At 39.9% G+C, this 27,136-nt stretch overlaps 1 protein-coding gene across 1 annotated transcript; it reads right to left on the reverse strand.

The window, feature by feature from the left end:
- Positions 1-726: 726 nt before the first annotated feature.
- Positions 727-26,157, reverse strand: zcchc2 (zinc finger, CCHC domain containing 2). Its single transcript, XM_034706147.1, has 14 exons — positions 25,168-26,157; positions 18,894-19,011; positions 18,562-18,632; positions 16,509-16,580; positions 15,808-15,908; positions 13,114-13,217; positions 11,596-11,658; positions 10,580-10,640; positions 10,203-10,296; positions 7,896-7,963; positions 7,702-7,769; positions 7,273-7,389; positions 5,546-7,183; positions 727-4,655 (listed from the first exon to the last, which is right to left on the reverse strand). Exons 1-14 carry the CDS (start codon positions 25,957-25,959, stop codon positions 4,594-4,596), a joined length of 3,429 nt encoding a protein of 1,142 aa, XP_034562038.1. The 5' UTR covers positions 25,960-26,157; the 3' UTR covers positions 727-4,593.
- Between the last annotated feature and the right edge of the window lie 979 nt (positions 26,158-27,136).

A 27,136-nucleotide genomic window follows, 5' to 3' on the forward strand; every position in this document is an offset into this window, starting at 1 on the left:
GGTTAGGGTTGTGATTAGAGTTAGGATTAGGGTTAGGGTTGTGATTAGGGTTAGGGTTGTGATTAGGTTTAGGTTTGTGATTAGGGCTAGGGTTGTGATTATCGTTAGGGTTGTGATTATGGTTAGGGTTAGGATTAGGGTTAGGATTAGGGTTAGAGTGTAGACTTCCACTGAGAGGAACATATTAGACTATTTAGGAACTAAATTAGGAACTAAATTTAGACTGTCATACCAGCTTGACCATCAATGAAAATGTCCTGGAACTGTCCTGGAAAATGATCTCTGGAAGAGTGGGAACCCTGTTTACTATTTAGAGCTGATTTGCAAAAAGAGATAACTCAGTTTTATACATTTTCAAAAAACATTCATGTTTAATGTACATATTTAATAAAGTTACATTTTTAAGACACCTCTAATTATTAATGTCATATTGTCAAAGCCACCCAACTTCTGTAAGGTAATTGAAAAAATGTTTTCTGAAATATTTGGAATTTGTTTTTAAAAGTGAGTTATCCATCCATCCATCCATCCATCCATCTTCTTCTGCTTATCCGGGTCCGGGTCACGGGGTCAGCAGCCTCAGCAGGGAAGCCCAGACACTCCTCTCCCCGGAAGTGAGTTATCTGTTTTTGCAAATGAACTCTTCAGATTAGGCAACACGTGACCGCTTGCTGAATGCTAATCTTGTTAAATATCCCTACAAAATAGTGACCAAGACACGAAATATTCACTTTGTTTAATTTTTATATTTATTGCTTTTAATTACAGGAAAAAGATCAACATTTTGCATAAAATCCAAATTCCGCTCTAGAAATATATTTGACCTTTCCAGTCGACAGATATCAAAGAGTACAGTAAACATTACAACTGAGGGTTGCAGCAGAGTGACCCTTTACAAATGTACAGTACAGCATATTTCTAAACCATCAAGGTAAAAAAGAAATCCCCTCTGTTGTTTGATGCATCCTCAGTATTTACACTGGACTCCCACACTAATCCACACAAGAGTCTTAGTGGTCCATGTCTGCTTTTGATCATTGGATCTAGAACTCTGCAGGACCTTCAGATCCACTTCAAGTGTCTGTGAAAGGAAGAACTTTCTGGGAAGCAGTTTGGGACATATACGTGTGAAATTGGAGACAGTTTGATTTCACAACAGAGTGTTGGAGGCTGCACATTTCCATTTATAATATATCAAACTCCCCATCTCATCTAAAATTTGCAAAAACAAGACTGTATGCATAGATTTTAAATTAACCAAAGCACTGACAGAGGGTCAAGCAGTTATGGCGGACAAAACCACAAATACCAGCAGAACGTCCACAGAGCAGCCTGAAAGTCTCACACAAACCCACACACATGCCTCCCTGACCAGGAACAACACAGCTGGACAAAATGATACTGAGAACCATGAAATACAACATCAATGAGTCAAAACTAGAATAACATAAAAATCAAGTTAGCACATCACTGAGAAGAAGTGGCATCTTTCAGGCTTGGCAGTAAAACCTGATGGCTTCAAAACAAAAACAAACTCTGTGACAAAAGAGAAAGGATAGCAAACACTCAGATGCTCTTACAATACATACTTCACTTTCAAAATGAAATACGCAGTGTTATCTATTCAGTTATTTTACATTACGGGAACAACTTATCACACGGAGCACTACATTGTGAAGTGTTAAGTAAAGTAAAAAGCAAACTTAATATTTCATCAAACAGAAACATCAGTGTACTCTGAGTCTGATATATTTTTTTTCCCCCAGATTTATTTTCGTAATTTGTGTTGTCACCATCTTCTTGCGTTTAAGCAAATAAAACATCCTCTTGCCCCAAAGCACAAAAAGTCCTTAAAATACAGTTCACACACATACAACTGTAACTGTATCAGCTTTATAGTTTTAGCTAATTAAGGCTGTGAATACAACTGTTTAAACTTGGGATTGCTGAATGTTGGCAATAAAGTAAAAGGAAGGGCTTGCAGTGTTTGCTTGTTAATGTATGCTATAGAAACTACAGAAGAAGACAGGCAAATGAAACTCAACTACCCAGAAAGAGCAGTAGCTGATGTTGATTTCAAACAAACAAACCTTAGCTGAGCAGGTAAACTCACCGGAGAGGAATTGTCTGCAGCCTTATTCAGTCAAGAAAGACATGTTAGACCTTGTTGTTTTTTAGGTCTGTGTGCTTTGTTTACAGCAGTAGTTATAGGTTGAGATTTATTCGAGCTTAGCTGTTTGTGGCTATGACAGCTAGAATTTGAGATTGAGTCGACAGCACTACTTACAGTATGTGGGACTTCATGAAACACAATTTTAAGACTTAAGATTAACTTTAAAAATAATTCACAATAATAAATGGAGCTTCAAAAGTTTCTGAAATTAGAACACTGACTTTTATTAAATACTGTACACTTCAGACTCCATATCCTCTCGCTCTGCCTCAAGTCATTTCAAATCGTTCCCAAAATGCTCAAATGTTAAATTCTGCCAGTTTTACAAAGGTGTGGTAGAGATTGATCGATTGCATCAATAGTTTAGAGATATGTTTGTTTTATTTCTCTATACAAATAAATGTAGTGCTCTGTCTTTACTGTTCTAGTTTAGCCTGTTAATTCTGTGCCTATATCATAGGACGATCTTTGACAATCTTCAATGCTGCTTCCGCAATGAGCAGCCTTGTAACTGTACAACTGACTGAAGTAGCTGCTAAAATTTCTGTAAGCCTAAACTAAAACAATGTAAGTGGGATTGTCCAAATCCTCAACCATCAATACCACAGTAGTGTGCTCTTTTAGTGTCAGTATGCCATGGCCATGAAATCTGTTAAAATGTTAATGTGATCTATAAAAGGCCATTTTTATAACTTTCTAAAACTGCTCATCAGCCTCACTTGGTGTCGAATGGGCTATAGAACATGGTCACCATGGCAGTGTAGCAAACGTGAGTCTTGCTTGCATAACAATAAAAAAAAAAAAAAAAGAAGAATTGACATCCACTAAAAATACTGACAGAAAAATCACAGTCAGAATGACATCAGGATAGCTGTACTTCTGTTGAAAGTTTACTCACATATAAATAACACACTTAAATATTATGTCTCACTTCTTAGTGTTCATAGTTCTTCAGTTGACATGAACAGTGTTAACTTTACTGCTTCCGACAATCACCACAGCAGCTTCAATCTAACTGAAATAGACATTTCAAGGTACAGATGCATGAAGTGCTGAAACAATTAGAGCATGACAGAATAACCAAAAACAAAAACAAAAAAGTGGTAAATGTGAACAGGCTGAAGAGGGTGTGTTGAACTTGTAAGTTGGATTTGAAGGCTAGGGGCGGATCTTGGTGAGGGAAAGAGGTTTGCCTTTTAAAGTTTCAGAGTGGAACAGTTCTAGCTCCTTTAAGAGTCCTCCAAAAGTGGTTTAAAATCTCAAATCCAAAAGGAAATGTCCAGAACTGGCTAACCTTCATCATGAGGAGTTAACAAATCCTAACTATACACTGATTTTTTTTACTATGGAAAGGTGGGATTCCTTGCAACACTAACATTCAGCAGGGTAACAATTTAAAATACTCATCTATGACCATAAAATATCACTGCAATCTGGCAGGAGGGTGTTAAAGATCTCACCCTTGACTGAATTAAAAAACAGACCCAACTTTTTGGACTACTGAGTGTGGTCTACTGGGATTTGAGTGGATTGAAGTTACATTTAACACCAGTCTCTAGATCGTCAGCGATTAACAGCTGTTTAACAGATAATTTAAGTATACCAAAAAACAGTCAAACTGCTGTATTTGTGGATTATTTTGCTCAAATTGAAATCCTAAAATTACTATTCCAGGTCTGTTCTACTTCAGAGTGTGTTCCTGCCTCGTTATAGTGCAAGTAAAACAACTTAAAAATAAAAAGAATACGAAACAAAGCAGCAATTACCTTTCATATAAACGTCAAGTCGCAAAAATGCTTGAAGGTGTACATTCAAAAAACCTTACAGCAAAATTGTAAAAGACAAAAAAGAACAACAAACCTAAAATCCTCTTTCCTTACATTACTTTTTTTGATTCTTGTTTTAATCTTTGAAAACTGCTGTACAATTCTGTCGGACAATAGAATCCTAACGAACAGTAATAATTGAGGAAAAAAACATAAATACACTGTTTTTCTTGTTTTTGTTTTAAAGAAATAAGTCTATAAGAACATTTTCAGTGAGAAGAGTCTCCACTTGAATGTAAAAACAAATTCCCCCAAATCTCTGAACTTCCTAATAATTAAGTAATAAGTTAATAAATTCCCACCCTCAGTGCAAAAATATCAAAAACAAACTGAAAGGGAAGGAAGCGGGAGTCATGTGGACTGTTAGTGTGCACAAGACAGTGAATCATCACCATGGGTAAAAGGTTTTCTCAGGCACAAGTACTTAGGCTTTGTCCACTGAGCCCTTGGCAGGTCTCTCTCTCTCTCTCTTTTTTCAGTTTTTTTTCCCCCCTCCCCTGAAGTGCACACATACAGCGCCGAGGGAAGAACAGAGGACTGTCTGTGGAAAGCAGACCGGAAGACTTCCATTTCGGCCTTTCTTCTTCGTCTTCTTCATTCGGCATTGTCAAGTGCTTCTGAAATGTGGGAGGCTGCGTACTTCAACCGGAAGCCACCTGCAATGCAAACATCAACACACAAACCAATCACATGCACACATACAGAGATGCATCCAAACACACAGAGATATGTATAATCAGTGGGCAGCAGGGAAAATAGTCTGGACATTACAAAAGGTAACTAAAGGCACCACATGTTGCAAGGCTGGGTGAGACGTGGAACTTAACATGTGTTTCTCTAAGAAGTTTCAAAATGAACAATATCAGGTTCCAGTTTGAGCTTTTTAAAGAACCTTTAACTTTGAACTGAGGGGGTTTTGTACAGTCATGACAGTCAATGGTTTGCTGTTACAACATTTCGTAATAAATTCGAATTCCTAACCGTTACATGAACATTTTAATCTCCAATCAAGTTTCTATAAAATCAAAATAAATATTCAAGAACTATTTCCACCATTTCCCTGTGTTCATTTCCACCTACACACCAGAAGCTGACCCAAAAATGATTTTAGTGGTTTTGTCAGTGAACAAGCAGAATCAAGAATCAAAGACGGCTCTGTTAGCTGTTTGATGACGACTCTACGTTACTTTAGTGGTACATGACACAAAGCTCACAACGGAGAATCACTATTCTACACCGTCCTCTAGTGGCGCCAGTTTGGAACTACAGGAACAAGGTGCTGTAAAAAAGACTATAAAAATACTTCCTTTCAATTCTTCAGCTTAGGGGGGCAGCAAAGAGCCCATAAAAAACAAGTGTGGTGCCCCAGAATGAAGCAAAGGAGACACTGCGTTCATAATATGACTTAGAGAAACTACACAAAAGTAAAACTTATGCTTTCAGATAAGTGTTTCATTTAAGAGTAAGGATTTAAGGGATGAAGACAAACTGAGGGAAGGAAACTAAGGGGTCCTCTGTTTGTCCCTGTTCCATATAACTGCACTACCTTGCTGTGTGGATTCTATTGAAGGTTGGTTGCAGTCCTGAGCATAGTGCCCGCTCACACCACAGTTATAACAGGACACATGGCCATTCTTCTTATTGACTCCGCCTCCCCCCAGTGCAGCCGCAGGCAGCATCCCCAGGGGGTTAGGGTACACATGCTGGTACACACGCTGGCAGAAAGATGCTGGCGTCATCTGCTGCTGAAGGTTGTAGTTTGCAGCCACAGCTGCGGCCTGGGTGCCCAGCATGTGAGACGGCACTTCAGCGTGGCTGTGAGTGTGGGTGTGGAGGGGGCCATAGGGTGGATGGTGTGTAGGAGGTGGAGCAGTAGGGAAGAAGGTGGGCAGGGTGGCGGCACCGTTGGCCTGATGAGGAGGCTGGGCCTGGGGGAGATAACTGCTGCTGCGCAGGTTTGTGAGCTGGAAGAGGTGCGTTGGGACGCTGAACACCTGCTGCTGAACGCCTGCCATCTGGTGGGCAGGGAAGAACAGGGGAGCCTGGCAACCAGAGGCTCCACTGATACTGTTGTTGTTTGTGCCGCTGCCTCGACTCCCACAATTGTTGTGGCAACCGCAGGTCCCACAGCTTATTGGTTGCTGCTGCTGTTGTTGTTGTGGCTGTTGCTGTGACGGCTGCTGGGAGGGCAACTGTTGCTGCTGGGTTTGCTGATGGGTAATAGGGTTGCCGTGAACAACATGGGCACTTCCACAGGAAGCGCTGCTGTTACTATAGGACGTACAGTCGCTGTGTGCCGTGCAGTGAGTTAGCGCTGGGATGGAGCTGGGGGCTGGTCCAGGGGTATGCGTGGGCACAGCTGGAGGAACAGCTGCCTGTAAATGTCCAGAAGGTGGTGCTATCCCTGCGGGGGCAGGAGCTCCTAGAGCAGGCATAACAGAGGTGGGGAGTGGTGGCAGGGTGTACGGAGAAGGCAGGCCTGACGGCAGGGTTAAAACAGGGTGTTTGGCATGAGAAGTCTCCACATGCGGAAGTGAGGAGGCCAGGACTGAGCCTGCACTGGCCGGGTCTTGGCAGGGCAGAGACTGCTGAGGAGGGGAAGAAAAGGAGGTGGGGCCAGGAGACAAGACACTGATGGCCCTAACATGAGCCTGATGAGGAGCCTGAGGGACAGAAGGGGTAGATCCATCCCCTGAAGCTCCACCAGTAACACCCTGGCTGTGAGGCAAAGCAGTTTTGAACCTCTGAACAAGAGGCTGCACAGCTGGACTTCCTGCAGGGTGGAGGCCCATGGGAGGCATCCCGAAGGTTTGGAGCATGTCCCTCTTCTCTGGGTCTACCACAAGTCCAGGGACAGCTGGAGGCACATGGGGTAGCTGCATCATCAGGGTCCCAGATGAGGGTTTAACATCAGGGACAATGCTTTGGCTGGGAGGAGGGACCAGTGGTAGTGGAGAGTCTATGGTTCCATTAGGGAGCATATAGGGCAGAGGATGCATGAAGGAGAGAGGAGGGAAGTCCGTGGTAGTCTCTGGGCAGGGTGGCTCCATCTGGGCCTGGTGGGTACTGGAAGACAAAGGCTTGACAGAGGAGACTCCCCCCACTGCAGCTGGATCAGTCTGGTTAGCAAAAAACATGTCGGGCCCCTGACATTTGCTGGAGTCATCCGAGTGGCTGTCAGTATCTACAGAGACAAGATCAAGAACGCACGGGGTCAATTTAAGTTTCACAAACATCCTTGTGACAGACTCCAACACACAGTACAAGTTGTACCTTTGTTGTGGTCGTCCTCACTGTCCATGCTCTCTGGTCCTCTGTGCTGAGGGCTGGATGGAGAGCTGTAGCTTTCTGAGGAGGTTTCACCAAACGTATCTGGACCAGAACCTCCATCTGCAACAACACTCGGGTGTTAAATTACAGACAAGTCATCAAATATCAGACCACATAGAATTTGATTGGGTCTATGTCGGAGGTATTTCTCCATACAACGAGAGGAGTTCTAAAGAAAGGGTATTTTATTTTAAGGTCCTTTCTAAAGCCCAATCAGAAAACATTTCTATTTCAATTTCTTTTTTCTTAAACTCAGACATGTTTATGATATGTCTAACTATTTTATCAGTACTAAATTAACTGTAACACTGAACACTGTCAGCACAAATTTCATCACAAGATACAGTTTTGTTTCCTCTCTGCTTCACTCACCTTTCCTCTGAGTTGGTGCCAGCCTACCATTGGCTACAAAGGCAGCACCCTTTCCTTTTCCCCTGTCCCTGAAAATGACACAGGGAGGCTGTTAGTGTTGGTGAGACTGTTAAATATCTTGCACAACAGTTTCCCCTGTCTTGATTGAAAGCTGCAAAGTTTCCATAATACTGTGATAAACTATGTGGACCCACCTGTCAGCAGGAAGGCCTCTGCTCTTTGATTTGTTGGATGGGTGGCTCCTCTTCTCAGCGTCCGGGTGCTGTAAGACAGACAAGGAGTCAAGCCTACTTCACATGTAACAGAGGTCCTCATGTTGAACAGAGTCCTCCTGGATTTTACCACTTCTTTATATTTTCTTTGAGATGCTTTTTGTCCTCTCAGTACCACTGCCTGGTGTGGCCCTAATCCTCCTCCGTACTAATTTACAGTACCAGTCAAAAGTTTGGACACACCTTCTCATTAAATGTTTTTTATTTATTTTAATTATTTTCAACATTTTAGATGTTGAAAAGGTGAAGTAGAGATGTTCGCAATTACTCTAGTATCGATTTGTTGATCGTCAAGGACGTCAGAACGTACTCGGAGATGTTTTATTGGTTTCGATTTTCTATCACGTGGAACAAACAACATGTAGTCTCATATTTCGTTCAATAATGTGAATCAATGTTCATCGATAACATTGATAGAATATCAATATAGAATACTTAAATTTGACATCCATACACTGAAGACATCAAAACTTTGAAAGTACACATATGGAATAGTTTAATTAACAAAAAACTGTTAAACAAACCAGATTCATGAGGTCGTCTCCTGGAATGGTTTTGAATTAACATGAGCCTTGTCAAGAGTTCATTTGTAGAATGACTTGCCTTCTTAATGTGTTTGAGACCATCTGTTGTGTTGTTCAGAGGTAGGGTTAGTACACAATGGATATCTCTTTTTGACTACTGTTGTAATCCATATTATGGCAAAACCACATTATTTCTCAGTTTTGATGTCATCAGTATTAATCTACAATGCTGAACATAATTAAAATAAATAAAAAACATTGATTGAGAAGGTGTATCCAAACTTTTGACTGGTACTGTACATTGTACAATGATGGTTTTTACTTTGTTGACAGCACACTGTACATAACTGTTAGTTATTTAAAGCGAAGAATGCACATATTTATATTTTCATATAGGTAAAGATTTGAAGTACTTCTTTTATAGACTGAAAAACTGCAGTATGGACATGCTGCCAAATGAGGTTTCGTTGTATTCATTTTTGCAATGACAATAAAGTGCCTATCCTATGTGACACCTACACTTAAGTTACTCAAACCTGTATTCTTCCTCATTGCCAGCAGGGGGCAACTTCATGGGATGCAATCAATGTAGGCTAAAGTCATACTTATACTTTATTTCAGACATCCTCACTATTTCAGTTCAGTCTCAATCTTTAATTTCAAGTACTGCTCAATACCACCAGGTTCTTAATTTGTAGAATTATGATCTACTGGAAAAAAGATGAAAAGGCCAGGTAGGCATTAGGGCCTGGCTGTTTTGGAGTTGCACATGAACTCTCTCCAAGTGACCATAATAAGGTCACTTTTGGTCCATTAAATGGCAATACATGAGCTAACAAACAGGTGGTAGATGTCAAGCTGACTGCCGACTTCCTATAGAGTTCATGTTAAAAATACACATTGTTTATGTCTTGAAACTTACAGGTCGAAACCAACTGTCGTTCTAAAAACTGCAAAAATGTAACATGTAATTAAGAATAAAAATATGGGGTTCAATTGTTGAATTTCAGTGGAAAAAAGGGACAATGCAATAAAAGAACCTAAAGGCACATGGAAGCAGAAAACCTGGTTGTGGTAGCATCATCACGCTGCATGAGTAGACATTTAACAAGTGTTTGGCCTGTTCTGTGACTGACAGCGAGCTTTGTGCTTTGTCAGCAGAGTGCAGTCTCTCTCACACTCACTCCCACTCACACACACACTCTCACACACACACACATGGTCTTGACCTAAATCAGTGAGATTAGCTGCGAGTACTCCCATTCACGTGGCAGTGAGTGACACACACTCACACTCTGACCCACACACATACTGCCGTCTCATTCGTAAAAAACAACAGCTATTTTAACTCATTCCTAGCGACCTTCGTGTAAAATGATTAACTAGTGTTCATGGAATTGTCCCAAGCTGTGCTTCTGAGCTTTACAGTTGAGTTAATCATTAGACAAGCACTGCTAACTATCTGTGCTGCTGTTACACGAAAGAAACATCTTGACCTGGCGAGGCCTTCAAACCCCACATTGAAGATCGTGTTTGTTAAACCACCGACATGACACGCCATGTTTGTCAGTGGTGTGTATGAGACAAGAAGAGACACATGAGGAACTTTTTCCACAGACAGGAAGCTGAACTGGGAGTAAAGCAGCAGTGGAGAGAAACCTGTCCTTCTTAACTCTCCTGCTGCACAGCATTGTTTAATCCTCACCTGCTCAGTCTTCCTCCTCTCTGCTGGACCGTTCAGCTCTGCAGTATGGCCCCCCCTCCGACTCTCTGCCTGGGCTCCCTTGGCACTGGAGAGACTGGAAGGGAATAGAGGGGTTATAGTAGATGTCCAATCATAAAACATGCAATTTAAGATGTAATAAGAACTAGACTCATCAACACTTTAATTGATGTGTTTTTAACACCTTCACTGATACTGTTGATAACAAGAACTGTCGGGGATGTAAGAAAACATCTTTCACTCATTAACCAGAATTTTCTGAGTTCTTTTTTTATTTTGGATTACAAGATGCTCCTACGTTTGTTTGAGGGATGAAAACATTTCAGAGGTACAAATAAAAACACAGACTTTCTACTCACCCTTGACATGGACTCTTGGTCCCATGTTTTTTCTTATGTCCCTGAACATAAGACTCCAAGTCTGTGAGAAAAAAAATAAAAACATAGCCAGTCAGGTGAAGCAGTGACGCACAACTACATCTCGAAGACATGACTGAGAATTAGAGAAATGCTATCAATACATCCAAAATGTCCACCCTGTTGTCGTTCCTTTTATGTTTAACGTTAAAAGAGACGATAACAGGGAAAGAGAAAGTCAAGTTTAAACTTGAAACAGATGTCATCAGCACCTGTTTGTTTTCATAGCTGCTGTCAGACCACTTTTAATCTGACATTAAACATTTTTATTCACCTGTAAAACAATCATGCTATCATTTTTAGTTTTAATCAGAGCTTAACATGCTCCTCACCTCTCTCTGTACAGAGCACACTGACATAAAAACTTCATATGGACACAGTACATGTGCTGCTGATGCTGATTGTCCCAGCCTTGTGATCCCTTCCTTACTTTTGAACATACTCATTTGGGAAACTATAAAATGTATTTCCTTTTGCACCAGTGTTTCAATCCTTTACTATAAAACAATGAAGTTTAAACAAGTTCAATATTTTGAGTATAGCCTCAATCTCGCTGACACAACCTGCCGGTGATAAAAATTCCAACGCAAGTATGCAGCAGGCCGGGGTTGAGGTTACCGCAGCTCCTGTTGAACTCCGGTCAGCACGTGATCAGGCAAATATAGCCGTGAAATTTGAGGATTTGAAACAGACTCTGCCTTTCCAGCCCACCTCCAAAAATAAATGCTTGTTAACTTTTCGTGTTTACCATGAAGCTCCAGCTTCGACTGTGAGGCCTGGTTCGTGGGCTGTTTCTTCCCACTTTGCCTGTATGCATAAACAGGTCTCATTCACTCTTTACATGTGCTCTTTTGCATTTATCTTGTCTTCTTTACTTCTCTCTCTTTCTTTACAACTTTTACACTCTACAGGAGGAAATCAGATATTGGAATGTGTGAAATGATTACACTTGGACGCACCTTCCTCCTGACTGGAGGCATCAGAACAGTCTCCTTGGTAGACCTTACCAAGCTGGCAGTTGCCTATGAAGAAAAAGACAATGTGTTAGCAAGAAAAGTAATGTTATTTTTGACATGGCTCAGTGACAGAGTTTTGGAAACTGTGCTCTCTGTCTGTACTTTCTAGGTAACTTTTGTGGTTATTAATAATTGTTCAGCTGTGTGAGGCTGCCTGTCAACTGTCCACAGGTTAGAACTACCAAAAAACCTATAGGGATCTTTGTGACATCGCTGTTTCTCTCCTCTGTTCTCTATCTGCAACAGATATAAACATGTGTGTTGTTATTAGATACTAAAAGGACCTTACACATGTCAGTATTTGCTGACCCATGAATCATGAGAGTAAGCAGTGTGGTGCTCCTCCCTGTGACGGAGGGCCGAGCAGGGTGACACACAGCTGGCAGGAAGAAGCATGACTTAAGTTGCAAGAGGACTAAATCTGGCACCTTCTTGCACATTTGTGCTGAGGTGTAGACATGTTTATACATCAACACCTCAACACTGAGTGTGAAACAATTATAAAAATAACTTCTTATTTTTTCAGTTTCACTGCTTCGTTTACGTTACCAGAGCTCTCTCTTCACTATGTCGATCGACTGCTGCTCTCTTTCATGTGCTCTCCAACAGCTTCTGGTTTAAAATATGAGTGAAGATCTTTTTACTGTCATAAGCATTGATCCATTTCAATAATATTGACTGCAAAAATGACAGATATTGTACCATTTTAAGGTTTTCCCAACAAGGACCAGTTCTGCTTTAATGCTTCAATGTGTAACATATTGCTTCAGGTATGCCCGCTATATTGAACTGCAAATTTTGCTTATGTGGATACATGAATAGACGTAAATGAGCAATGTATCTGTTGGTGCTCTGATGTGTCTCATTCTGAAAAGTCTTGCTCTAGCTTGTGTGCTAAGAGTCAAGATAAGAACATCATTTATCTAGTTGCATATCAGGCTAAATGTGTGTGCTCTGATAGGTGTTGTTGTGGTCAAATATTCCAAACATGACCAACAGCATTGACCAAAATATTTATTTAACCATGAGTTTTTTGAACACTGAGAATTAAACTCCATAACAAGCCTGCACTAAGAAAAATACTTGACGCTGTATTTGAATTTTGTATTGCACTTGATACACAAGACAAAAACAGAAATAAAAGAGTGCAGTGAAGACTCAAAGAAATGTCAGCAACATTGTAATCATAAAACAGCAGCTTTAAAACTCTAAAACTATCATTTAACACGTACAGTTTAATATTCTTAACTGCAGGGTGATTATAAAAAAATCTGGATCCTATAAAAGTTTAATACCAAAGATACTTTGATACTGAAAACATTAGTAAAAAAAAAAGCACTGTGCCAAAAAGTAAACATGGCTAACTGGTGCACATATGAATTAGTGATAGCTCATATCTGAAGTGGAAAAAACTGTTGAGTATAGAATTTCACTGATGTTTGTTCTCAGTCTGATACTCACATCTGCAGCTGTTCCGTTTAGAAGAATAACTGGAGTCACAATTGAAGAAGCTGCAGACCTTCCTGGTCTGTCTGAAGACTGGAGGAGCAGACAGGAACCTTTCCCTAAAGTTGGAGAGGGGAGAGTAAGGGAAACATGGCTGTCAGGGGATTTCTCTCAGAATTGATGTGAGTGTGTAAAAGCAATATTTTGGGGCATTTCCCCCTTTATTGACAGGACAGCTGAAGAGAGACAGGAAATGTGGGGAGTAGAGAGGGGGGGGCATGAAGCAAATGGTCGAGGCCAGGAGTCGAACCAGTGACTGCTGCAACGAGGAGCATGGCCTCTGGATATGGGGTGCGTAGGCCACCGGCACCCCATAGATTTATTTTAAGGGTAAAATGGAATATTAAAAAATGATCTCTTTAATGGGATTGTTATTTATGTACCCATTAAACAGTATTTGTCTCTGTGTGGCTATGAGCAAAACTAAGTAAACTGCGTATCCTGAACATGCAAATGTCTGCCAAAATAACACAAATTTTGCAACCATATGTAGTCTTCTCTTGCAATGCCAATAAATCTATATACTGTGGTTAAATCAATAAAGAAAACTATCTCAATAACACCTAGGCCAAAAAGAGGTGGGGGGGGTGACTGAAATCCAAACAGGTTGTGGGGCTGGGTTTCTGAAGGAAAGCTTGAATGCAGACACTTAAGTTTCACTTCCCTGAGTTTCACTTCTCGCGAAACCAAACTGATGGATGCAGAGTGCTCTCTCTCTCTCTCTCTCTCTCTCTCTCTCTCTCTCTCTCTCTTTTTGTTTTTGTGTGCATGTGTAAGATCTTTTGTCGAGCATAGCTTTCACAAGTGAAAAAAAGACAGTTCAAAGATAATGTTGGTTTCTATTTGAAGGAGATGGTCACATAAATCCTAGTGAAAGTGGATCTGCTAAAACATTTACATTTAAGGCGTCCCCAGGACGTGTTTAGAGAGCGAGACTCAGGACAAAGATACTATATGAGGTGAAGGGGCTACAATGTTAAGAAAATAACAGGAAATTAGTTTGATCTGCAGATTAGACTCGCCCACCAAAACAAAACAGCAGTAGACTGCTCATAGAGGCTAAAAAAAGGCACTTTAACACCCTATCAGTTCCACTGTTGTTTCCACTTTACACAAAACATAACTCATACTCGAGCCATCCTGCCCATTATAGGTAAACTCAGACAAACCTGTTCAGTGACGTTAGAGCATGCATCTTGTGTTAATCCTGCCAGACTTTGAAAACCACTGCAAGGACCTGATACTCAGTTATTGTCATACAGTGTTTTCTAGCAATTCCTGGCATTTTCAGTACCAGTATCATATATAAAATATTAGCATTACTGGGGCTGCCGCAAACTTTATTGAATAAAATTTGAGACTTTTTCAGACCTAAAGAGTGAAAAATTAACACTACTTTTTCACAACAGAACAAACCCCAATTAGCACAGGTGTGACATACTTTATAAAATATATCCCTATCTTAAAAGCTTGTTTGCATGTCTGGCAAGTCGTTCTTTTTATCTTGAAGCCAAATTACTTATGTTCTCCTTATTCTGTTTATAGTTTGTGAATGCATGTGTAATAATCTGCCATAAATGAAGTAATTTCTACGTGAGCAACTCCATCAAGACACTGTAGATTTGACGATGTATTCAGACATGGCTCAGTCAGTCACATTTAAAGTTTAAGACCTCTCAAAAGTAAAAATAAGACTTTTTAAGGATCCACAAGAAGCCTGACTAACAAGATTCACATACTTAAGATCCTCTCTAACAAGTAAGTCACGCTAAAAAGCAACAGCATCTTCTCATTGGACTTACTGTAACTGTAATAATCAACGATAATGTATCTGCTCTTCAGACAAAGAATCATTTAAATGTAGGAAAAGATTTTAGAAAATGCTTCCTAGGAAAATGAGGGATGTTGACCTTTTGTGCTTAAAGGGCTTAGAGTAACAGAACAAAATGACCACAGTGGTGGGAGTTGTTTTCCTTTAGTCAGGGTTGAAGTTTGCAGTGTTTTCTTATGATCTTTCATGAACTACAGAAAGCTTCGAACAACATCATTAGGCCCAGAAATGACCATAATTTTGCTCAGATAGAATCGAATGACTGAATTAGTATTTGGCTGTAAAGTATCGTCACTGTCAGGCAGGAACCTTGTAAACAACTACTTTCCAGGAAGTAAAACAACTAAACACTGTATGGGATTCAACCACAAGCTCTTTTTTTAAACACTTTTCATCTTTTTAATTTTAGAAAGTTACTGGTGTTCATAAAAGGGGAAAAATAGCATTGATTAATGCAAAAAAATTTAAATGATAAAATATAGAGATATGAGGTTTCTGCCTGACAGCGATGATATTTTGCACAGGGTTAGCAGATATCAAAGTAAAATGTGAACTCCAACTTATACATGAGAGTATTATTTGTATACTATATAAGTAGTATTTTTAAAGTAGTTCTATGTTTTACATCTTTGTTTCAAAATAATATGCGTTTGAAATTCACTAGAAATACCCCTCTTTGGCTTTCTTTGGTCACAGACAATTTCAGAATAAATTTCATATATCAGAGCTAGAGTCCTCATCAGGAAATTAGGTGGGCCCAAAATATTAACATTTTTCTGGAATTCATCTTGTAAGGTGTACATGTGGTTTTAGTGTACCTGAGGCTCTTCTCCACCTCTATGCTCTCCTTCTGGTCCCCCTGGTTCAGAAGCCTCAGGATGCTCTTCTCAAAAGACTCAGTACACTGATCCTTCGGAAGCTGCAATAAAACAAAGAATAGATAAACAACAGGCAGGAGGCACTAAGACACAGGTTTGCCCAACAAAGCCATAATCATCTGTCTGAACAACTTAGGAAGTGAGCTTACACTGAAGTTATTTGTGTCTAAATCTGGTATCAAATGCAATTCAGCTTGAGTGTCTTTGAAGCTTTAGTCAACAATCTGTCAGCTTATCAAGTCTTACCCCAAGAAAATGTCTTCCAGACTTAAACCAATCACTCCATAATCTGAGTTTGTGCTTGGATTTCTGTAAAATCCCCTGTACACTACGTCTCAAATTACTCGTGTGGCTGGATTATCGGAACGCAGCGCTATGCAGGAGTAAAAGCGGAGAAACCCTTGAGGCATGGCTCCATTTCTTCTTCTATGAATCTTTACTGTCTCAAAACACTTCTGTACTCTGTACATGGGGTGCTTAGACCACTAGGCCACCAGCGCTGCTCAATGCCTTGCACTCTTAACTGTCACAGTAGGCTTTGACAGAGTGACAGGGAGCCAGGATGAACATTGCAGGAAAAACGCAGCAAAAGCTTTTTATGAATGAAACCATGGAGGAATGCTTTGGTGAATTCAAGGTACCTTAAGAAGGAAGTTCTCCAGCTCAAGGTGGGTTTTGGTCACATTACTGGATGATGAGTCTGACCACTTCACCTGAAACACAAAAGACGACATTCGCCATCATTACAAAGTCTACAGCCAGGAAACATGACAACAGGACAGTCAGACAGGGAATGTGGCTATGCGTGTGACTATTTGGGGATTAAACAGCCAACAAAGACACACCCTTACTGACAAATTAATAAATTAATGTATAAATCAATTTAAACTGTTTACATAACATATGTGTATATAAACACACATACATACATATATATGTGTGTGTGTGTGTGTGTGTGTGTGTGTGTGTGTTTGTGTGTGTGTGTGTATATACACATATATACTCTCTGAAGATGTGTAAGATGAGGTCGTAAAGCAGATAGATACTAACAGGCCTTCCTGTTAAGACTCAGGGATGTTGGATCTTTTCTGAGCTGTATGAGCTCATCAGTTACTCATGACTGTGAGTAAGTGCATGAGCCTGAGGAACACTTTTACAAAGGGCAGGCCGAGTGGTGCAGTGTTGTTCTTCAGACTAAATCAGATGTTAACAGTGAGGTAACATCAAAGGGAACTTAACCCAAACTGCCCGACATATGTTAGAACTATTTTCATGCTTACGGTTTAAATTGCTTTGATTTGGACTTTAGGAGGAAAGGATACACAATGATTAGACAGACATCAATGAATAATATTGTTTATTACTTGTCATCACGACACTGAGACTTTGATGTTATTACCTTGTTATTACAATATTATACATGTATAATAAATAAATAAATAAATAAATAAATAAAACTGTATTTGCCTTTTGATGACTTAATGTACGTAATGATGAAAGATAGTCATTAACTTCTCCCCGGCAGTACCGGCATTTCACTTCACGAATCTTCACACAGTGAAATAGAGCGAACACAAATCAATAAGTTTATCAATTAAGCTACACAACTGAATGAGACACGCCTTTTAAGTGTGGTGGTGCAGCATGTGTTAGTGCGTGTGTCCTTTGTTTCTTTGCATGTGTGCGTCCGCGTTTTGTTCCAAACAGATGGAGGGGAAGAACAGCTCACTGTTGTGATCGCTTCTGGCCTGAATGTGGAAGCTCAAGTCAAGCCAACGGGGGCTGTTAGCCTCTCCTCTCCATCTGCCTGAATCAAATCGTATTTCTGTAAATGAGCACTAAATGCTTCTATTTGTTAATGTGAATCCGTGGTTGGAAAACATTCATTTCTGTGAAGACAAGCTCATCAAGCATCAATGCGTTGCCATCCGCTTAGCGCCACACTGACTCACTATGAAATGGAAGCCAGGGATTAGTAAGTGTAAATGCCAGCTAGAGAAAAAAAAGGATACAAAGAATATTTGACCAAGATTCACTCAAATCAGTGGACCCACTTCTAACAGTGCCTGTTACTACACAGAGACATGTAGAACCTGCATTTGTCCTGCATGAGACATGTACTTTTTCTTATGTTTACTGAGCACACTCCTCACTACTGTACTATTATTGTCCAACATGGATTTATACATCAGCTGAATGTTTAACCTCGGCTTAAACACTTTAGCTTTACTCTTATATTTAATGCTTGTACTCAGAGCAAGTTAACCCTCGTCAGAATCTTTGTATGTGCTTACATACCTGGCAAACACAGCTGATTTTGCCATTAGTGTTACTGGTTTATCACCAGGCTGTTCCTCTAGCATGCTACTATGAAGCAACATTTAGCACCGCAGAGCTAAAAGCATACACGCGAGGAGGTATTAAGTAGCAGTAGGAAGCAAGTGTGAGTGCTTGTTTGACTGTGTGTGCATACGAAGTCCAGCAGGTGCACTTTAGGGAAAACCAAACGCAAATGCAATCTTCACGGTCATGCTGAACTTGTTATTTCATCAACACACAGTATAATGCTAGAAGAAGACTTTCTGAAGACATCTTAACCTAAAGAAAAGCATTCAGTGTGTGTAGTGTGTGTGTGTGTGTGTGTGTGTGTGTGTGTGTGTGTGTGTGTGTGTGTGTGTGTGGTGCGTTACATACCTCAAAGTTGTATTCCTTGTCTATTCTAGTCCGAGAGATGCCCCTGAGCACAATCCCCTCTATATGCACAGCTGCAACAGCAAAGACGAGTAACAGATTATCATGACAGTTAATCAGATCAGAATAAATGCAGCTACTTGATTTGTCAACATAAAAAAATTATAAAAAATAGTGGGTAAAACAAAAAAATGTAAAATGTAATGAAATAGAGAAGTCCAGTAAAGCTGGAAATGTTTTTAAGAAACCTTTGTAGTTTAACAGTTACTTGTTTTCATTGCGTGCATGTTCCATTAAACAAAATGAAATATTGTGAGTGCAATCTGTCAGATTACCTTCTCTCTGTGTTGCCCAGCGGTTGGACCGTCGGCTCTGGCAGGAAGGATGAGAGGCCGTACATTCCCCCAATCCCAGCACTGGAGGCAGGTAATCTGCCTTCTGACTCAGCATCTCCTGGAGACAAAAAAAACAAAAAAACACCATGTTTTCAAGTTTCTGTTCTGATACAACTTTGGCCTTTAATGGCATCTTAATTATAATGTGATTCCCAGTTGCCTCATCATAAAACAGGCTGCTAAAGTGTGTTGTGCCTTTTTTATCATGGGTGTCAGTCAAGCTTTATCTCAGATATCATGCTGAGATTGAAATATATGACTTTATTATTTTGTATAAATTGGTTAGGATATAAATCTGATATGTTTTGGTATGTTTTTCAGTTTTCTATTACTTTTAAATAGATCTTTAAAAATAATTTAAAAAAAATAGTACAGTCAAGTACAAAGGTCAAATTGTAGGATGCAAAATTTGGACATCTTTGAATTTGGGGGAGGAGCTTAAGAAGGCGCTCTGACTAAAGGATTTGTAAGTTAAGCTATCAGGTTGAAATGCCTAAAATATTTTCCAACACATTCTAATCATAGGTGGTGAAATAGTGATGCTTTGTCACAGCTTTGTTTTGTTATTTGCCTGAAATGTTAAGAGGAAAAAAATAAAACAATATTTCATTTTATTTGTGTTGCACTTTTCAATACTATTAACAAAGTGCTTTCCAAAAAATGTAGATAATTAAAATTAGAATACATTCACAAATAAAAGTTTACTGGAATTGTTTTATTTTGTGAATTTATTATATATTTTTAAACATTTTATCATCTGCATTTGTTTGTTTGCTTTGATTGCCTCACTATTTTAGTCTTCTCTTTTTACTGTTTTTGCGAAGCACTTTGTAAGTTGTATTGAAAAGTTCTATACAAATAAAAACATTATTATTTCATTACTTACATGGTCACATTTAAGGAAAACATTATGTTGACTTTGTGATTAATACAGAAGGTGTTTTGTACTTCAATTGCTCTTAAATGCCACTCCCAGTTGTATTCATTGCAGTTTCTCTGAGCATCCAATAATCCCACGTTCAATGAAGAGTAGTAGATTTGTAATGTAATGGCTTACAGGTACGCTGTGGGTCAGCATTGAAGGTTAAAACACTGAAGGAGAATGAGAATGGGCGAATCTTTCCCCTCAATATTATAGCTTACATCTTAATGTTGAAGAGTCAAAACCAGCAAACATAACATAACATACAAATAGCAAAGGAAACATGAAAAGCACTCAACAGCTGCACTACACTAGCCATGTAAAAATAACTTGTATTTAAAATAGGCAACTTAAGCATAACTGGCTGCTTATCAAAGGGATCAAACATTCAGTGTTAACACAAAGAACCACCAGCTCACCCACTGTTTTCCTCTCTCTGTCTTTTACCATATTTGACACAGTCCAGAGACTAAAAATGGCACGGGTGATTTTATTAAGAGCAGTGCATATTCTGCAGGACAAGGCTGTGACTCAAATAGATAGTCAACGCTCAACGATGAGGTACAAGTACTTTTTTCCTCTAAGGCTTTTTTTGATAATTGAGTGACTGATAAGTTTTGGTGTGTTTTTCTAGTATTACTTTCAAATAGAAAGTAATTAACATAAAAAAAAGTGTATAACCAAGTACTAAGTTCAGATTGGAGGCAAAATTTGCACATCTTTGAATTTGGGGGCGGAGCTTTTGAAGGCGTACTGACTAAAGGCTTTGTCTAATAAGCTATTAAGTTGAAATCTCAGCAAATGTTCCATTTTGAGTGACTATTGGATTCCAATCGTTGCTCTTTGTTCAGTTGATTAAGAACGTTCTTAATAAATCTTCAAAAAGCTCTATATGTGTGAATTAAGCAAAGATACACCCATAAAAACAGAAATGAATAAGCAGTAAAATGAACCATAAGCAGTGAAGGTGTGTTTTGTGTGTGCTGGTAGGAAGCTCTGACACTTGAGAGTTGGCCTTACATTCCTAACATGACTGGTTTTAAATTTAGGTTGAGATAAGGTAAGTGACTTTTCTATTTCTATGTGTAAAAATATTTCACAAGTGTTTCAACAATCAGTCACTTGAGAGAAATCTCTTACAAGCTTTGTTGTTTGGGAAACCCTGGGCTCTCTACGGTCGGAGGCTTCAGTCAATAATCCATCTTTGCCTCAAAGTACTACAACGCAGTCACTTGGTGTTGGTATTTTAACCCAACCTTCAATAGGCTCAAACTGAGCAGAGATCTGTAAAACCAGTCCAATCAGTAGAGTGAATAAGAAATCAGACATCCTGAAAATGTGTCAACTCTTTGACCTCTATGGAAAATTATTCAAGACTGACAGAGGAATATGGGTTGACTGGCAGACCCAAGAATAGAACAAGTGCTTGAGTGATACGGAGTAACACTTGACATTTTCCCCAAAAGAAACCATGTGGTTTTAAATACCAGGCTAGTAGATGTTAACTTGATTAGAGCTCAGATGTTTCTTCGTCAACATAAGTTTCAGTTGCTGATTTCAGTTCTCAAACTGTGTCCTTGTGCCAATCAGTTTGCTTGTTTTGCAGGTGTCTCCACTTCAGCCTTAAGAGGTTCCAGCTTAATTTAGCGGCTCCACCCTAACCGAAATGTTTGCACATCAAAAAATCAAAGACAGGACCACTCCTGATCAGTAAATAAAGTCCTTCTTCATGGCTATGGTTTACAGACATGTCTCTATTCCATTGTGTTGTGTTGTGTTGTGTTGTGTTGTGTTGTGTGTGTGTGTGTGTGTGTGTGTGTGTGTGTGTGTGTGTGTGTGTGTGTGTGTGTGTGTGTGTGTGTTTCTACAGAAAACGGATGATACATTTCAGATGTGATGAAATTAGAACACAATAAACACTGTGTGAACAGAAAGCAACACCTATCCTTTATAATGTGAGTCATTATTATGGTTAGCTGATAGACCTGACAGTCGTTTCAATTACACTTCTGACTTAAAGAAACTGAAAGTAACAGGTGCAAGTGTTTCTACCATAAGTACAAATCACCACACCATACCCTACCTCATCCAGCCGGTAAAGCCTTCAAAGCAGAGAAGGAAAGCAGGGGACATTAGCACAACCAGCTGATTGTGATTGGTAGGAGTTTTTAGCCCTGAGTTTAACAAGGTGCACCTGGCTTAAAGCTATAAGTAAATGTGTGCTTTGTCAAACTCCTGGCACACCTCTTCCTATAAAGTCTGAAGTTTCAGACTGTTGGATAAATAATTCAAAAGTTATAGAAGCACTTTGGAATTGCCCCCTTGAAGCTAAACAGATGTTAACTTAATAGGGGCATCACCGAACATTTAAGCAAAGCTTTGTAATGACTCTCACGGTGCACAAAGCATTGAGATGAGCACTGTGGTCAGTATGAATCCACTTCAAACCGGACGTTATGTTTGGGCCAAAAAGGAGTTAAAGGAATATCCCATATGCAGGAGCTGTAATCAAACCCCCCTACATGGATGTCTTTTTTCTAGGGATGCACGATATTATCGGCACATTATCGGTATTGGCTGATATTGGCTTTTAAATGAACTATCTGGTATCGTCCGACACGCCGATAACCGCCAATATTATTAACCGACAAAATAATGGTCTGCTGCACACATACTGGGCTCGTGTTTTAAGTTAAATTTGAATTTAAGCAGCAGTCTGTAAGGTACATGTAGCTGACTAATTTAGGCACTTTTACTGTCAAAGAGTAAACCACTCTATTTAATTTGGGTTTAATTGCTGTACAGTTGCACTTTTCACATGTTCCCTGTGAACAGAGGTTAGGTTTACTTATCAAATATCAAATAACTATATCAAATGTGAAATTGGCCAGATTTGCCCGGGTTGTGTTGTTATGATTGTCTCAGGGAGATCATCATCCAAGTTTTAAGTAGGATGTATCTTTTTGTGTGAATTTTGTTTGAAAGCAATTGTCATAAATAAATATGCAGTTTTAAATATTAAGTATTTTTCTTATTTTGCACAAGAAATGAATATATCATAACAAATGTGATAAGAGTATCACCATAACACTGTACGCTAATTCCAATACAGAAGAGAATTGATGATCTTTGCAATTAGGTGTGCAGAAAAAATATATCTGTAATCAGCCAAATGAGTTGTAAAATATCGGCATATCGTGCATCCCTACTTTTTTCCCATGATAATGAGCTATTTGTTGTTTTTTCTCAAGATCTCAACTGTATCTGCCTTTACCTTGAGTTACCTGCATTAACATCTTAGTCTTAGTAACAACAATAAAACATGATTAATAACAAAATTAGTCAAGACTGAAATAAACTCATTACCACAGGAAGACAGCGGAAATACAATGTTTGGATGCATGTCCATTTAGGGTTTCTGAACCCTTTATGCAAATGTGACTTCAGTAAGTAATTGAAACCACCTTGCTTAACCTAAAGTCGTTAACATTGGCAGCACGCCATGGGCAACCATTCAAAGCAGGAAAAAGGTGTTTACACAAGTGTGCTTTACATGAGTCTGTCAATGTTATTCTTGGGCATAATAGCAATGTAGCAACAGTGGTATGTCAAGACTTTTTTGAGGGGGGGTGGCCCTACTTGAGCACCGACTACTGCATGTGTGGCATGAATGCATAAATATAATTGACCATTTTTGTCGTTGCTAATTATTTCTACTTCAACTACTAACATAAATGCATCAAACATGTTTTTGCACATCATTTTGTAACCACAAAAAGTAACACAAGAAAGTGGCAACATTAAATCTTTAAGCTTAATTCTTTAAAAAGAGATTTGTGCTCAGTCACAATTCAAATACCTTAAACAGGAGCAAGCACTTAAATACTAAAATGATGCCAATTGTTGCTTGCTACCGTTTAATTGACGGACACCGCATCTCTGTACCAATCTTAAGAAATAGATCAAAGTATTTTCATCCAGTTGAAGTACCAGCAAAATAAAATGTGCTACATCTAAAAGCAGAAACAACAACCAGCCTGTGTAGCAACTAGGAATCTAAACAATTAATCACATATCGATTAATTGATTGTTTAGAACTTACTAGAAACAAGCATTTTTGTTTTCAATTTTCCGTCACGTGGAACAAACAACATGTAGTCTTATATTACATTCAACTATCAGGGAGGTGTTTTAAGTGTAGAATTGCTAGTGCGCTATGTTTGCAGACGAGCACCAGAGCCGTCTGGGCTTTTCAGCCACTGGACTGAAGATAACCCAGTTGTGCTCCCGGCTGACACCTGGCCGCTTACTCATGCTTATTTTTCTTAATAAGAACGACATAAAACTGGACACTGTCAGTCTGAGTGTCAAACCATAGACTGTATAAAATATGGACGCAGTATCCGTGACGTCACCCATCTGTTCCTGAAGCGCTGTTTTGAGGCCAATCAGCGGCGGCCATATTGGTGCTGTCGAGCGATTGTGATGTAGAGAGGCGGGCTTTATCAAGTCAGCTGTGCCTCTCATTGGAAGCTTGTAAACTTAATATCTTCGAAATTGCAGCGTTAGAAAAAAATCCCCCCCCCCCCCCCCCGTACAGTGTGTGCCAATCGAGAAATGAGCTATCCAGACTAAACTCGTCTTTTATACCAGGCTGTAAACATGTTTATTTCTGCTGTAAAGATCATCTTTTTTGAATGGGTGTGTATGTGGTTTCCGGTACTTCCGGAGCCAGCCTCAAGCGGATCCTTGATGAACTGCATTTTTTTAGCACTTCTGCATTGGACTCATATTTTTAGACAGGAGGTTGCCGCTTGTGTTAAACATGTTATCTGTATTCAATACGGTCAGTTATATGCATTTTGTTGCCATGGAAAATATATTTTTTGGGAAAAACAATGCATTAAGCCTTGTTTTAGACATAAGAAAACTCTGATTAATCAATAATTGATCATTAACATTTCCAAAGATCGATCAAGGAGAATACTTAAAATTTACATCCCTGGTAGAAACAGTTCAAATACTATATTTCAAAATTTCAATCTGAAATGACAAATTGTAAATCAGAGCAAAGGATTTGGGGATGGCAACAGGGGAGGCCAATCAGATTTTGAAAGGGGCTAGAGCCACCGCAGACCCCTCCTCTGGACACACCCCTGATTAGTTGTACAAGTTCGGCTATATTCAATAAACTTTAACCAGCTTTTTCAGATATTTGAATCTTTATATAACAGGTCAAAGTGTCAGGCTAACATTTCTTTAGATAACTTGGTATTGAATATGAGTAATTACCGTTGTCTGGGCGTTTATTCTAAGCTGGTTTCGCCGCCTCCCCTCCTCTATAGTTCCCTCTATCTTGTCCAGCTGCCCTCGGACTACCTCCCGCTGGTGGAAGTGGAAAGCTGGGTGTAGGGCGGCCATGGTGAACAGCAGCGCCAACTGCTCCAGAGCTCCTGCCGCTGTGTCGGTAGAGGACAAGCCGCAGGTCGGGTCTGACCGCCCGTACACATCCCCATCTTGACACGGTGGGTGGAAAGAGTGGTGGTGAGGGTCCCTGAATGCAGGAGGGAGGGAGTAGAACAAGCCCGGGTCGACATGGTTCAGTATCCGAAAGAGTATTCCAGCACATTCCCTGCTGTCAGACCCGAGGAGGGAAAGGCAGACCAGCAGTTTGGACCTCACAACAGGATCAACCACGTCCGTTAAAACTCCCAAATCATTCGGACTGTTAGCCCGAAACTCGAAGTCCCTTAAAACGTGATAATCTTTTCGAGCCAGATCCTCCAAGTAAGATCCCAGAAAGCGGAGCTCCAGGGGTTGGCACATATGTAGCAGCCCGCACATGAACTCGATCCTCTTAGCAGGGTTCAGATGTAGGCCGAACCACTCGAACACAGTCTCCTTGTCCATCCTTGGCTGGGATGGATGCACGTAAGGTCTGGGTGACTCCTCCAGTCCGTCGGACCCCAGTGAGGGAGGCACAGCCCCGGGTCGCTGCTCGGGCTGATCCAGAGAGTCGTCCTCGGCCGCTTCGTCGCCTCCTTCCTCGCCCGTTTTCATCGGTAGCTTCATTTTCAGCATCATCAGCGCTGCGATGAAGGCCTCAAAGTGTAAACAACGAACTGCAGTACATTATTGACAACTTACACCGCTTCTCACTGTTGAAACTAGAGGTTAATATCGAGTCTTTTTACAGTGTTTTTACTATTAGCTGATCATCTGACGAGGAGAGGGGACTAGAGTTCTTCTCCTCAGCTACTTTCTTCTTCTACGCTGACATTTCCGGTAGAGTAACAAAGCAGGGTTAGCACACTGCTGCCACCGTGCGGCGACACTGGAACAGCAACAGGCCAGAGCTGGATACATAAATACAATTATGATTATGTTGCTCAGCAAATTGAATTGATGAAATCATTTTGTTGGGACAATGATATTCAATGTTCACATGTATTAATGGTATTGACAAAAATATTAAAGCTGGGGTTGGAAGTCAGATTTAGATACACTTTTTGTTATACTGGTTAAAATTATCTTTATGTCCCGATGGCAACAATACATAATGTGTTCTTAAAAAAGAGTGAAAAGAAAAAGCAGCTATCTACAGCCGGAGTAAACCTGGGAAAACACCAACCAATCCCTGCCATCAGGAGCCAAATTATGAAACCAATCAAATCCTGTCCTGCTGTTCTGCCCACCTCCTGCGCGTTCATTTCATGTTTGTTTGTGTTTTCAACTTTCACTATGATAATGTTTTGGTGTTTTCTTACCGCTGAGTGTCAGCGGCGCTCATGCATGTGAGCGTGGGTGTCGTTTTGGATCTCCAAGGGGAGGGGGGGGAGGGGTTAGACGGAGTCCTGAGGAAATGCTACATTCAAATTCATGCTAGTTTTCCGTGACTACCAATCCTACCTTTAAAGCCAGGCTCTGAGTCAGTCTGTATGAAATTGTGTCTTGATGGTCAAATATATGACAAATGTTTTCTTTTCTTTTCTCTTCTTTTCTCTTCTTAAAGCTGCTATTGGTAGGAATGGGGTCAAAAACATTCCTTTTTTTCTGCTGGGTTTGGAGAAAAAGTCATAATACCCATCAGTACTCATCGGTAAGTGAATTTATTTGAGACTATAGTGAAATCTCTGTTTTCCAATGCCTATGTATAAAGCAATGTTATTATGCCCCTCGTTCCCGTTATGACGTAAGTAATGTTGACATTTGAAACTTCTCTCCGAACTGATGTTTATATCACGACTACCAACAGCAGCTT

The sequence above is a fragment of the Notolabrus celidotus genome, chromosome 17 (assembly GCF_009762535.1).
Source record: "Notolabrus celidotus isolate fNotCel1 chromosome 17, fNotCel1.pri, whole genome shotgun sequence".
NCBI lineage: Eukaryota > Metazoa > Chordata > Actinopteri > Labriformes > Labridae > Notolabrus > Notolabrus celidotus.

Bases quoted from the DNA above. Each gene is read 5' to 3' on its own strand.
- zcchc2 (XM_034706147.1), bottom strand. From the start codon at position 25,959: ATGATGCTGAAAATGAAGCTACCGATGAAAACGGGCGAGGAAGGAGGC. The intron at 10,297-10,579 runs GTGAGTAGAAAG...ATTCCCTTCCAG, and splicing joins ACCAAGAGTCCATGTCAAGG to TCTCTCCAGTGCCAAGGGAG. The intron at 7,770-7,895 runs GTGGGTCCACAT...TGTCATTTTCAG, and splicing joins AGAGGCCTTCCTGCTGACAG to GGACAGGGGAAAAGGAAAGG.